The sequence below is a fragment of the Orcinus orca genome, chromosome 15, assembly GCF_937001465.1.
Source record: "Orcinus orca chromosome 15, mOrcOrc1.1, whole genome shotgun sequence".
NCBI classification, from domain to species: domain Eukaryota; kingdom Metazoa; phylum Chordata; class Mammalia; order Artiodactyla; family Delphinidae; genus Orcinus; species Orcinus orca.
Genome location: NC_064573.1, coordinates 71,873,113 through 71,886,605, shown reverse-complemented (window position 1 = coordinate 71,886,605; position 13,493 = coordinate 71,873,113). Strand labels below are relative to the sequence as shown.

At 50.3% G+C, this 13,493-nt stretch overlaps 1 protein-coding gene across 4 annotated transcripts in view; it reads right to left on the bottom strand.

Annotated features, from left to right (window-relative positions):
• Nucleotides 1–13,493, bottom strand: part of ACACB (acetyl-CoA carboxylase beta) — a 139,096-nt gene that overhangs the window by 55,279 nt on the left and 70,324 nt on the right. For all 4 annotated transcript variants that reach the window (XM_004281381.4, XM_033408736.2, XM_049698604.1 and 1 more), the window contains 8 exons: nt 11,506–11,667; nt 9,502–9,665; nt 7,096–7,246; nt 6,894–6,997; nt 5,772–5,853; nt 3,172–3,317; nt 1,880–2,030; nt 224–358 (listed from right to left, as the gene is read on the bottom strand). In XM_004281381.4, coding sequence (XP_004281429.1) covers nt 224–358; nt 1,880–2,030; nt 3,172–3,317; nt 5,772–5,853; nt 6,894–6,997; nt 7,096–7,246; nt 9,502–9,665; nt 11,506–11,667 — 1,095 coding nt within the window. The remainder of the gene's footprint in view (nt 1–223; nt 359–1,879; nt 2,031–3,171; nt 3,318–5,771; nt 5,854–6,893; nt 6,998–7,095; nt 7,247–9,501; nt 9,666–11,505; nt 11,668–13,493) is intronic.

Genomic DNA, 13,493 nt, shown 5'->3' with positions numbered 1-13,493 from the left:
AGCCAGGGAAGAAAGCAGGGCACAGCTCAAGGGGGGTCTTGGAGATCATCGGAAACACATGGCTTTTATTCTAAGTGGGATGGGAAGCTGCTGAGAAGGATGTGAGCACAGGCAGACACACTCCTACGCCCATCGTGCTGGCTGCTGGGAGCAGGTGGTGGCAGGAGATCCGGGGCCACAAGCCTATCTGGCTCACGGGGTAGCTGTGCCGGGTGCCACATACCGGGTGCACTTTAGAAGGGTCATCGAGGTCCAGCCTGGCCACCACACAGCCTGCTTCCAACACAGCCCCTGGGCGCTTGACGTACTTCACCCGGCCACTTTCCTGCACATTCAGGGTCGTGATCATCTTCATCACCTGTTTTGCAGAAAGAAGAAATTAGATGGAGCCCACTAGGACTGGCCGGTGTCACCCCAAACTAGTAACTCTGGAGCAGGGGCCGTGTCATTTACATTGAATGACTCCGTGGGCAGAGTTCAAGCGGAGGGGAGAGAGGGAACCAGCATTTACACAATCTGTTGTGTACCAGGCACAGTGCTGGGCATACATTTTTTCCATCTGCAAAGCCAGCCAGAGAGGCAGGTGTTCATTGTGCCCATTTTACAGACATGGAAACTGATCTTTATTTCCAAAGGAAGGCCTCTCTCTTAGAAATACAGATGAATCATATGATGTAGGGTGACTGACACACACATTCCTAAAATGCGGTGCATTTTGTGACCAGCTCCGGTTTTTAAAGGCAGTGAGAAAACCCTCTGGGGAATGAAGAACATGACTGCAGTACAGTCATCAGCCCCTTGAACTGGTCTGAGAGTCGGGCCGTGTGGATGTGATGAGTTTTGTTATCACGTGTGGGCTGCAGACCGACAGGACTGTCCCACCCTTTGCTCAGAAGTTCACAGCTTGGGCACCCAAGTCAGCCAGGCCTGGGATGGAACCCTGCTCCCACCCATCACTCTGTGATCTCCACACGTGCCTTCCCCTCTCTGAGCCTCAGTTTTCCCAACAGTAAAATGGGAGGAAATGACAGTCTTGCCTCACAGGGCGCTGATAAGGATGAAGCAGGACGGCACATAGTAGGAGGCCGACAAGCGTCAGCTACTACCGTTGCTATATTTTCATTACAAAAATCACCATTTTCCTGGGCAGCAGAGAATGGAGGCCGGGTTTGAATCCTGGCTTGATGTGACCTTGAGTGAGTTCCTAGCCTGCCTGGGCCCCGTGTCTTCATGTACAAAACGGGGGTCCCATTTGTGTCCAACTTATATGATTGCTGGGAAGATTAAAGAAGGTAATTAAAGACAGATAAAATGCTTAGAATAGTGCTTGCCACGTGGGAAGTGCTTTGCTTCTGTTGGCTTACCACTTTTTGGTTTTTTGTTTTTTTTTTTCCGCGGTACACGGGCCTCTCACTATTGTGGCCTCTCCCATTGCGAAGCAACAGGCTCCGGACGCGCAGGCTCAGCGGCCATGGCTCACGGGCCCAGCCGCTCCGCGGCATGTGGGATCTTCCTGGACCGGGGCACGAACCCATGTCCCCTGCATCGGCAGGCGGACTCTCAACCACTGCGCCACCAGGGAAGCCCGGCTTACCACTGTTTAATTGTCCGCATCATGATCGTTCATCGGTTCTTACTCACTCCTGGGGAGGTATACATTTTTGAGATTTTTTTTTCCCTTTGGATATTGCAGGGAATTGGGGCTGAACCCCGCACACATGGCTCTCTTAGGAATCTGCAGATGACAGCCCAGGTGAGAGGGGAGGTCTGTTGGCTTAGATGAAGCAGCATTGGCAGATGGCCCTCCCTGGGGGAGGGGGTGTAAGGGAGACCTGGCTGCAGCCCTCCCTCCCTCCCAGGGGGCTAGCTCTGCGGTCACCTCTATCTCAGCATAGCTGCCCCCAGCCTCGATGTGGTCCCCGTCCTCCACCATGTACTGTATCAGCTTCCCCGTCGAAGGGGCTCTCAGGACCGTGGGATCATTCTCCTTCTCAAACACACACGTCTTGTTGCCGATGGTGATTCGGTAACTGGAGAGAGAAGGAGTGGGGAGGTGGTGGGGAGACTGGGGAGGACCGTCGACCCAGGTGCCCGAGTCAGGGTTTCGACAGCCTCTTCCCTTCCTAAAGGCAGCCGGGAGCATCACCCTGTGTGTTGGTTGAGGGACTTACTCCATTTTTCCCAAATGGTAGCATTTGACAGTTACCGCAGAGACTTTGGGAGTGAGCTGGGTGGGACCCTTTACTGGCTGAAAACTAGCTCCTTTTCCTGACATAATTCCAACAGGCCCTGGCATAAAGAAAGCGATCAATCACTATTATTCAGTAAATACTGACCCACTGAAAGCCTTCACCTTAGAATTGGGAAGAGCATGCCTTATCATCATCTTGAACATTCTTGGCAGATAGAACGCGGGTTAAAAAGAGGTAAAAAAAACACCGATCTGGGATGAATCTAGTCCACCTTCTTCCATCGAGGATTCGGAAGGGAATCTAACTGGAGTTTTTTCAGGCACGGGGCCTCTGGAACCCCACTCCTCCCCATCTTATTCTCTTGGTGGGGGGGGGGGGTCTTTGCTGCCTTTCCGTGGGGGTGGGCGGGTCTGTTTCATCGTGTGAGCTCAGGGTGGTCAGACACGCTGGACCAGGAGGACACGCGATGCCCCCGTGCAAAGTGCTTCCGGAACTTCCCGCCCTCCACCCATCCAGACACAGAGCAAGCTTTCCTGCCGCCATCTGTTCGTTCGATGTGTCTCTTCCCCCACAGACTCCATGAGTCATGACCACGGCTGTATCCTAACACCTAGCGCGGCATCTGGTGTAAGCAGATGCTCAATAAATAGCCCCTTCCCTAATCGGACGACCTCATCTTCTCCAAGCCTTGATCTGATGGGTGTGGACACTGCAGCTCAGACCCGGAGCCTCTGGCACTCAGCACACACCTTGCAGGCCGTGGAGCTGGGAGTCACGTCCCATTCGGCTCTGAATCCTCCCAAGTCACTAGAAAAGGGCCTCCTGGGAGCCTCCCATAAATGCCTGCCAGCTGCATGGAATTCCAGCCGAGAGATTAACCTCTCCAGGAGCCCCAGAACGTTCCAGAGAAGGTGCCTTAGCTAAGACCCTCAGACCTGCAGGGGAGAGCTGGCTCTGTGTGCCCTCCACGACCACACACCTGTCGACCTCCTCCTTCAGGTACGTGGTGTAGCTGCTGCCACTGTAGGACAGCAGCAGCCCCCCGTCGTTCAGCCGGTGGGCGTCAATCTCGATGTGACAGCCGTTCATGATGAGGACGAACATGGTTGGAGACTGCCGGGCCACCTGTGGGGACAGTTCAATGTCCCCACCTGAAATGAGGATGCCTGCTTGACCCTGTGCCCCCAGAGCACCGCCTGGCCCCCCTGACCACAAGCAAAGGCTAGTGTCCACAGCGGAAGTGCTGGGGTGGACACCTCACCTCTCGAGGCCCAGCCCTCGCTCACCCCAAGGGAGCAGCGACGGGGAGGGAGCCCGGGGTCAGCGAGCCACACCTGCGCTGTGGTTGGGCTAGTGGCTGCCGGCCGCAGGTGTAGCCCCAGGCCGGGCATCACTGTCCATTGTGTGCCCTTGAGGGCTGGGGGCTTTCTTCTGATCCTGTCTCCAAGCAGGGTTGCCCTGGGAGCCAGGGAGATGGGGGTCTTGCTCTGGGTGAGGCAGACCTGGGGCCTCCATCAGTGGCCTGGACATGGACTTGGGCTCTGCCCGCTAGACCTGGCCCTGCCCAGGGGCACACAATGGATCTGGGACACTGGAAGGAGACATATATGGCCAGGCCCTGGCCTCAGCTCTGCATTTCAATCTGAAATACCAGCCCCACCTGGCCCTCAGTTCAAAGTATGTGCTCTCTCTCAGAAAACTAACACCCTAAAGAGCCCTCAACCTCTAAAATATATATATAGTGACAAAAGATGGCAAGAAATAGAGGAATATTTATTGCCACGTTATTTATGGGAAAACCTAGAATCAAACGAGCTCTCCAACAGTGGGTGCTGCCATGGAATGTTCTAGACTGCACTGTCAAATATGGTAGCCCCTAGCCAGATGTTCAAATGTAAGTTAATTAAAATTAAATGAAAGATAGAATTCAGCTCCTCAGTTACACTCGCCACATTTCAAGTACTCCATAGCCCCAGGTGGCCCATACTGGACAGAGCAGATTTAGAACATTTCCATACCTGCGGAAAGTACTATTGGACCGTGCTGCAGACTCTAAACTGATGTTAGGAAAACTTGCTAATAACAGGGGGAAACTATAGGCCATGACAATATCAAAGCAGTAAAAACATTTGCACTATGATCTTAACTTTATAAATGCAATGCATAAGGAAAAAAATAACTGAAAAGAAGTCTGCTAAAACGTCTGAACCCGGGCCACAGCAGTGAACGCGCAGAATCCTAACCACTAGACCACCAGGGAGCTCCCCATGGTGGACTGTTTTTCTGACGCTTCATGCTTGTTTGCTGTTTTGAAATGTTCTGCAACGAGCATGTGTCATATTTAAAATCAAGTTGAGGGGACCCAGGCCCCCAAAGGTAGCCAGGAAGCATCAGAGGCAAAAGGGAAGCGATTTTACACACGTTACGTGGATAACACACTCGTGTGGCTGAACGAAGCCTGAGACTCTCCAAAGTTGAAAGTTCAATGTATGCTCAGCAATGTTCAAAATCAAGTAAGAGAAAATAAAAATTCTGTTGCCTTTTCCATGGAATGGGAGGCTGGGAAGTGCTGGGGAGGCCCTGGCTTCCCAGGGACACATCGCTCCAAAGGTCACCCCGACTTGGACCCGGGGGGCTCACCCTGTGCTCGCACATCTCAAACATTCTTTGATACTCTGCTGAATTGGCCTGGGACGGCTCAGGACGGGTAACTAGATATTTCCAACAGAGAAGAGCGACCCTGACAAGATCCAGGGATGCCGGTGATAGACCCGGAAGCAGTCAGAAATCCACACATTGATTCTCGGTGCAGAGACGCTGGACAAAGCCAGTCTCACAGCCCTGGGCAGTGCAGCCAGACGCTCTGCTCCTGAGCAGTGGTCCGGCTCACACTGTGTACGGGGTTGAATTATGTCCCCCCAAATTCAAGTCCTCCCTGGAACCTCGGCTTGTGACCTTAATGGAAACAGGGTCTTTGCAGATGTAGTTAGTTAAGGAGGGGTTGTGCCGGATTAGGCTGAACCCTAAATCCAGTCTGACTGGTGTTCTTGTAAGAGAAGAGACCCAGAGAGACAGGCACAGAAGGATGAGGATGTGAAGACAGACAGACAGACACAGACACACTCAGAGAAGGTGGCCGTACAAAGCCAGAGACTGGTAGAGACTGGAGTGACAACCTACAAGCTAAGGAACACCAAGGACTGCCCACAACTACCAGAAGCTAGGAATGCATGCTCCCTGGGAGCCTTCAAAGAGACCATGGCCCAGCCAACACCTTGATTTTGGACTTCCGGCCTCCAGAACTGAGAGACTATAAATTTCTGTTGTTTGAAGTGACACCAGTTTATGGGACTTCATTACGGCAGCCACGGGAAACCAACACATGCTCTAACGTGCCTTGTGTGCGTGGCTCAAGCCTACGGGTTCTGGAATCCAAAGACCTTAGATTTCAAGGTCACGGGACTGCACGGGGAGTCCTGGGACCAAGCATGAGAAAATCCACTGCAGGGATGGCCCACTGCAGAAATAAAACTTCCTTGAGCCACCAGAGTGTGGGAGACATCTAACAGGGACCTTTACCTTGAGGATGTATTTAACGCCTCCGTAGATCAATTCTACATCCACAATGTTCAGCAGAGAGTCTGCGGGGAGGACCTGGCCCCTGAGAGAGAAGACAGACCTGTGGTCAGTTTGGGAGTGACCAAGAACTCCGCAGCCATCCATCCCCTGGATGTGAAAATCCACCCACTCTTTGCCTCTTCTAACTATCAACACACCTGATTGATAAAAGGCAAGGAATGGAGAGTCCCAAGGAACCTGACATCCCTTAGAACTTAAGGAAACTGCTCTTGCTACAGGATGTGACATTTCAAAAAGGCTCCTCTAAGAAGCAATAACCATATTGCTTCTTGAAAAAATTCCTTATGTGGGAATTCTGCCACCCGCTTATGAAAGAAACGAATGCACGGATTGGGATTCTATTACCATCCAAAAGCATATTATCCAAGCACTAAGAACTTTCGCCCTAGTTCCCTTTCAGTAGCTTCCTTTGCCTACCACAGTGGTTTTCAAGGTGGGGTCTGCCTCTACCCCGAGGACATCTGGCAATATCTGGAGACATACTTGACTGTTCTGACTTCCAGGGGGAGAGGGGATGCTGTGGATGGGACCAGGGATGCTGCTAACTTCCTACCCTGTCCCACAGGACAGCCCTCACCGCAAAAGATGACCCAGCCCGAAAGGTCAGTGGTGCCGAGGTTGGGAAACCCTGGTCTATCCCAAGAGGGAGCTCCTGGCCACTTCCACAGGGTCCATTTCACTGGTCATCTGATTCAGGTGAGGGTCTGGGAAAGGACCATTTGTAGAGGTGACGTATAACCTGCTTTGCTTCTCAAATCCACCTCCTCCTCTCTGGACTCCTGAGTGTTAACGACGTACCTTGCACAGGTCAGCGCGAATAAGCGCACCGCTGTCTGTAGGATGGTGGCTGCCTTGGCCTCGAGTATCCCTCCCCTCCCGCCCCCTACCCCAGCGTCTTCTAGGGCAGCCCAGGTTTATCCAAGGACTTCTACAGAGGCAAGCACGTAGGAGAGGGTCACTGATTGCTTGCTGATGGGTTTACACCCAAACAAAGCGTGTTTCTGCCTTACTTGCCACCAGCACGTATCCCAAGAGGGGAAAGGAAGTACCCATGGGCCCCACCTCTCCAGCGAGTGTAAGAAATCCGTCATGCAGGTCCTGAACATCGAGTCGGCCACGTTCAAGGCTCCGCACACCACCCCGAGCATGATATCCGGCTTCTCGGCCTGGGAGAGACTCCGCACATCAGTATCCACAGTGACCAAAGCCACGGGGAGCCAGGAGAGCTCCAGGACCCCCAGGGGAGACACGTGCAGCTCCCCACCTGCACTTTCTCGGCGATGAGATTATCCAACCAGCTGGTGTCAATGTCGTTGTTCTGGAAGCTCTCGGTCTCCAGGAGGTTGGTGAGATATTCCACGGTAGTCCTGAAGTCGCCCCGGATGGAGAGTTCCTTCAAAGCCACCACCATGTTCCTTGAGGGGAAGGCACACGGATTGTTTTCCCACTTAACGTACACGTCATCAGAGTTCTAGACTGGTTTCCAGTGAGTCAGAACCACACAGAAGTTTAGGGAGGGCCCTGAGTCAGACGGCTTGGGGCAATGTCAGCTCCAGCATTGACTGGTACAGCAAATCTTGGGCCAGTGGCTCAAATGCCTGGGCCTCAGTTTCCTCATCTGGAAGATGGGGGAATAACCCTGCCTTCACACAGATGCTTGGGGATTAAAATGAGACAGTCTGGGCTTCCCTGGTGGCACAGTGGTTGACAGTCCGCCTGCCAAAGCAGGGGATGCGGGTTCGTGCCCCAGTTTGGGAGGATCCCACATGCCGCGGAGCGGCTGGGCCCGTGAGCCATGGCCGCTGAGCCTGCGCGTCCGGAGCCTGTGCTCCGCGGCGGGAGAGGCCACAACAGTGAGAGGCCCGCATACCGCAAAAAAAAAAAAAAAAAAAAAATGAGACAGTCTGTATAAAGCACATAGTCACTGATCAATAAACCTTAACTGCTATGAAATGATTTATTACAGTGATTATAATTGTTATTAACCATGCCAGTTGCCCTGACTCCCTCTCCCGCTGGACCTACCAAAATCCCCCAGTGTCCCAAGAACGAGCCGCTCTTTACCTGTCCACATGGCTGTCCGGTGTGCCTGGGTTGCACGAGTAGGCGGCTAACACCAGTGCCCCCCTCTGGGCATGGCGGTCACCAGCCCACACGTGCTTGGCTGTAACCGCCTCCAGTTTCCCAGAGGGGCTGCCTCCCCCCAAACAGGGTGTCCAGTCCAAGGGGCAGAAACCTCCACTCTCCATGAAATAATAGGGAGAAAGTTATGGGGAAAAGGCACCAGAGGAAGAGGGGGCATAGGAACCCTTCCTGGGAGAGGAGAGCTTCCACACCAGTTACGACACTCCTGCATGCTGCCAGCAGGTGTGACAAAGGGGCCAGGAGACCCCAGCGGGAGGGTGAGAAAATGAAGACGCAGTGAGCTTAAATGAGGGTGTCAAATAGGCTACTGCAAGTTGGGTGTGGGACCCAAACCTGCATCTACAGGCTGAGTCACTGGATTCAAAGGTGACCAACTTGTCCCGGTTGGCTCAGGACTTCCCCAGTTTTAGCACTGAGAAATCCCACATCCCGGGAAACGCTCAGTCCTGGGAAAACAGGGACAGTTGATCCCCCTCTTGGACACTGACAGCAATAAGAGCTGGAATTTTTCCTTCCTATTCTGCTGAAGTGATTACTGGCCACTCACAGTGTGGGACAAGACACAGGTCCCTTCACTCAGAGACAGCTGGGCTGGCTGACCACCATCCCACCTTTTATTAATCCTTATTTGCTCCAAGCGTCTCAATTTTTCACTGATTAAGATGAATTATTCAAAGCTGGCAAAGAAACTCTCTCCCTCAAAGCAGCAAACGCCATTTAATTCATGGCTAAGTGCCCCAGCCCAGACAGATTTAAACGCTTTGAAAATGAAATGTCTTTCACTCTAAAAGACACCTCCACAAGAATGTTTAATTTTACAAACTGAACTGGTGTTTACCTTTTTGTTCCCAGGTCAAGGCAGGAGAAATGTTAAGATGAGGGGGTTTGGATCGCTAATTTTTAGGGAAATGCAAATCAAAACTACAGTGAGGTACCACTAATCAAAACTACAGTGAGGTACCACCTCACATGGGTCAGAATGGCCATCATTAAACAGTCTACAAATAAGAAATGCTAGAGAGGGTGTGGAGAAAAGGGAAACCCTCCTACACTGTTGGTGGGAATGTAAGTTGGTGCAGCCACTGTGGAAAACAGTATGGAGGTTCCTCAGAAAACTAAAAATAAAATTACTATAAGATCTAGCAATCCCACTCCTGGGCATATATCTGGACAAAACTCCAATTTAAAAAGATACATGGGGCTTCCCTTGTGGCGCAGTGGTTGAGAGTCCGCCTGCCGATGCAGGGGACACGGGTTCGTGCCCCGGTCCGGGAAGATCCCACATGGGCCCGTGAGCCATGGCCGCTGAGCCTGTGCACCCGGAGCCTGTGCTCCGCCACGGGAGAGGCCACAACAGTGAGAGGCCCATGTACCGCAAAAAAAATAAATAAATAAATAAAATAAAATAAAATAGGATCTGCTCCCCATCTCCTAAAGTGCTGCTACATCTGAAGCAGCAGGTTAATTTTTAGTTTCTCAAAGGGAAGGAGGGAGGGAGGGAAGGAAGGGAGGCAGGGATACTGACGAAATGGCCTCTTCCCGGTTCTCTCCCCAGGAGAAGCAGTGCCCAAACTGGGAATCGGCAAATTCATGTAAGCCTCCAGTGGCAGCCACGCTGAAATAACCCCACACGTTCTTGCTGCTGCGGAAATTCAACTCCTGGACCGTTCCAGAGCTCGGCTTAAACCCCTGGAGCCCAGAACAGAAAAAGCAAAATGGAAGAAATAGTTACTCCAGATATAGTTTCATCAGAATTAAATCCTAGGAAAACCCAAGAGCCCCGCCCCCCCACACCCAAGAGCTTAGCGTGACGAATAAAACACTGATACTTCTCACTAGGGGTGCAGGTGTTTCCAGGTGAGCACATCAATGTGTGTCATTTTTACTTAAAAAAAAAAAAAGTCAAAAAACCACCACCAAGTGGGACCGGTGATCACTGATGGAGCTGAGCGAAGGTACATACTGATTTTAAATGTTGGCCATTGTTGATAATAAAAAGTGTAAATAAAAGAGGAGTTGGCGGGATTTCCCTGGTGGTCCAGTGGTTAAGACTCCACGCTTCCACTGCAGGGGCCACGGGTTCAATCCCTGGTCAGGGAGCTAAGATCCCACATGCTGTGCAGCACAGCCAAAAAAAAAAAAGAGGAGTTGGATTTCCAATTCCAGATTATGAAAATTTCAGCAGGTAAGGAAATCCAGTGTTAGCCCTTGCTGATGCTAACACACACATAATTCCCTTTGCGGGGATGACCCATCCCCTTCTGAGTATAACTGTGGTAAAGGGAGGGGTGGGTTGGATCCTCTTGCTGGGATTAGAACCCTTGAAGCTTGTGATGGAGGCATTCGTTTTGGCAGACATGCCTGGATGCAAGAGATGGAAAGTTCCAGGTGCCTGGGCTATTTCTACACGTGATCCTCCATCCTCCCAGGCACCTGTGAACAAGGCATCAACCCTCTGAAAATTTCCCCTTTTGTTTGTCCACCATCAGAACTGACTGTTCGCCTGTAGCCAAAGATCCCAAATTAATACAGTCACCATAGTTTAAAATTCTTTCATTAAAAAGGTGGGGGTGGGGTGGGAGGACTTCCCTGGTGGCACAGTGGTTAAGAATCCGCCTGCCAATGCAGGGGACACGGGTTCGAGCCCTGGTCCGGGAAGATCCCACATGCCGCAGAGCAACTAAGCCCGTGCGCCACAACTACTGAGCCTGTGCTCTAGAGCCCACGTGCCACAACTACTGAAGCCCGCGAGCCTAGAGCCCGTGCTCTGCCACAAGAGAAGCCACCACAATGAGAAGCCTGCGCACCGCAACGAAGAGTAGCCCCTGCTCTCCACAACTAGAGGAAGCCCAGGCACAGCAACGAAGATCCAATGCAGCCGAAAATAAAAAAATAAATTTATTTACCAGAAAAAAAAAGGTGTGGGGGGGTAAAAATAAAAAAACCCAAACCTCTCTTATCCCAAATTTCTTAAATGTAGTTATTAAACAACTAAATTGTGGTAGGTTATGGAGATTATGTGACCATCAACTGTCAGTAAGCATGTAAACTTGATAGATGCCAGCTGGTTGGTATCTTAAGGCACAAGTAGGAACAAGTCACATAGGGACTCCTTAGAATGAACCAGATTGTATGTTGCAGCAAAAAGTTCATGGGGCCAGAAATCCAAGGGCCTGTGCTCTAAACCTGGCTGTTTGTCCCAAAGGTGGACGTGGTCTATAAAGTCCACCAGTGGGCCTTGGCCATGGCCTCACCAAGTCCCGAGTGTGAAGGTGGTCACCCCAACCTCTCGAGCTGTAATGTGGGGTCACAATGCCCAGCGGCAGGGCTGTCATGTAACTGACATATGAAGGCATCTGCCTGGTACCTGGGACACATCACATGTGGATAAACTGTGGCATGTCCCTTCCCGCATCCCTGCGTCCTCGCCTATAAACTGTGAACCTGGGTGTCTCAACAGGCTAAGGTTCGGGGTCTGCCACACGCTGAGAGGTCGGAGATGGTGGAAACTCAGGGCCCTCAGACTTGCCTCATCTGGGTTTTCGCTGGTGATTCTGGCCGCAATGACGTGGCCTCGGGCGATGGGAGGGTTGGAAGGGGTCTCAAAAGAAATGGGCGTCACCCCCCATGGGGACTCTCCATAGAGAAGCCGGATATCCTTCAGCCGGTGCAGAGGCACGCCCATGGCGATCTGAAATCAAGAAATCCATCCCAAAGGAGGGTCAGTCCCCAAACGTGGAGGCCAGTGCTAGAGGCGATGCAGGTGGTGGTAGGGGGTGAATGATTTCGGATATACTGAGCTCCTCCTGTGCCCACCAGACCGGGCGACATGGTGGCAGGAGAGGCACGGAGAGAGAAAGACAGATGGCTTGACCCTGTCCCCAAGGAGTGAACTGTGTCGCTGGGAAAAGAAGCGACAGTCACAGAACAACATCGCAAGCATCAAATAAAAGTTACAGATCCTGAGCGCTGTGGAAGGAGTGGGGGAATGGTGGTGTCCAGCTGCAGAGTCAAAGAAGGTTTTGTGAAGGACACAGGGAAAGCTGGGCTGGAGGACCGAGTGAAAAACAGACAGTGACGGACACCAGGTGAACCAAAAGATCAAACTGAATCTGCTGGGTCTTTGGATGTGACACACTAAAAGGGACCCAATGGCACCTGTGTAATATCCTGCCAAAGTGTTTAAGTGACTTCCAGCAGGAAGAAATGACCAGGCAAATCCAAATGGAAGGACATTCTGCCTGAACACTTCACAAATGTCAACATCCAGGACAAAAAAATAAGACTGGGGAACGGTTCCAGATTAAAGAGATTAGGAGACATGAAAATGGAAAGGGATGTATGGGTCCTGGATTGGATCCTGGACTTGAAAAACAAAGGACAGCAACAAATTATTGGGACAACAGGGAAAACTTTCATGTAGACAGTAACATTAGATAGGTAAGTGGAGGGCGTCAAAGCTCTATTTCTGGAGTGGGGCGATCCTATCACGGTATTATTCCCAGGAGGTTCTCATCTGAAAGAGTTAGAGGCAAAGCGGCATGAAGTTCAAGCCAAAACATCTCTCAAAAGGTTGAGCGAAGAAAAAACAAAAATTATACAAAAACACAAATAGAGAGAGAGGAAGCAAATGTGGTCAGATGCTAACAAGTGGTGGACCGAGGTGCAGGGTATGGGTGTTAATTGTATTATTTTTGCAACTTTTCTGGAATTTTTCAAACTGAAAAAAATAAAATAAAAAACGGAATAAAAACTCTGGGAGGATTTTTAAGAAATTAAAGTTAAATTCTAATTAAATCAAAGTAAAACTATCAGTTAATTAAATTTAATCAAAATTTAAATTTTTAAAAATTTAAAAGAAATTTTCAAGAAAGAAAGAAAGGGAGGAAGGAAGGAGATATTAATTAAAAAATTAAGGAGTTTCTATTAATGCAAGAGTTCCTAACTCTGGGTGACATGTTCTTAGCAGGGGTGAGCCCAAGAGGGCAAACATTTGTTCTTGGGGGTGAAAATAATCTTACTCTTTCTATGTACAGGCAGACCTTGGAGATATTGGGGGTTCAATTCCGACCACCACAATAAAGCGAATATTGCAACAAAGCAAAGCACAATAAAGCGAATATTGCAACAAAGCAATCCAAACATTTTTTGGATTCCCAGCACATATAAAAGTTCCATTTACACTATACTGTAGTCTATTAAGTGTGCGATAGCAATATGTCTGAAAGAACAATGTGCGTACCTTAAATAAAAAATACTTTATTGCTAAAAAATGCTAATCATCACCTGAGCCTTCAGAGAGTCTTAATCTTTTTGCTAGTGGAGGGTTTGAAATATTGCAAGAATTAGCAAAATGTGACACGGACACAAAACAAACAAATGCTGCTGGAAAAATGGCACCATTATAACTTGCTTGACACAGGTTGCCACAAATCTTCAATTTGTAAAAAACAAACAAAAAATGCAATAAAGCAAAGTGCAATAACTGTATAACGCACAGCTATATCTACAGTATCC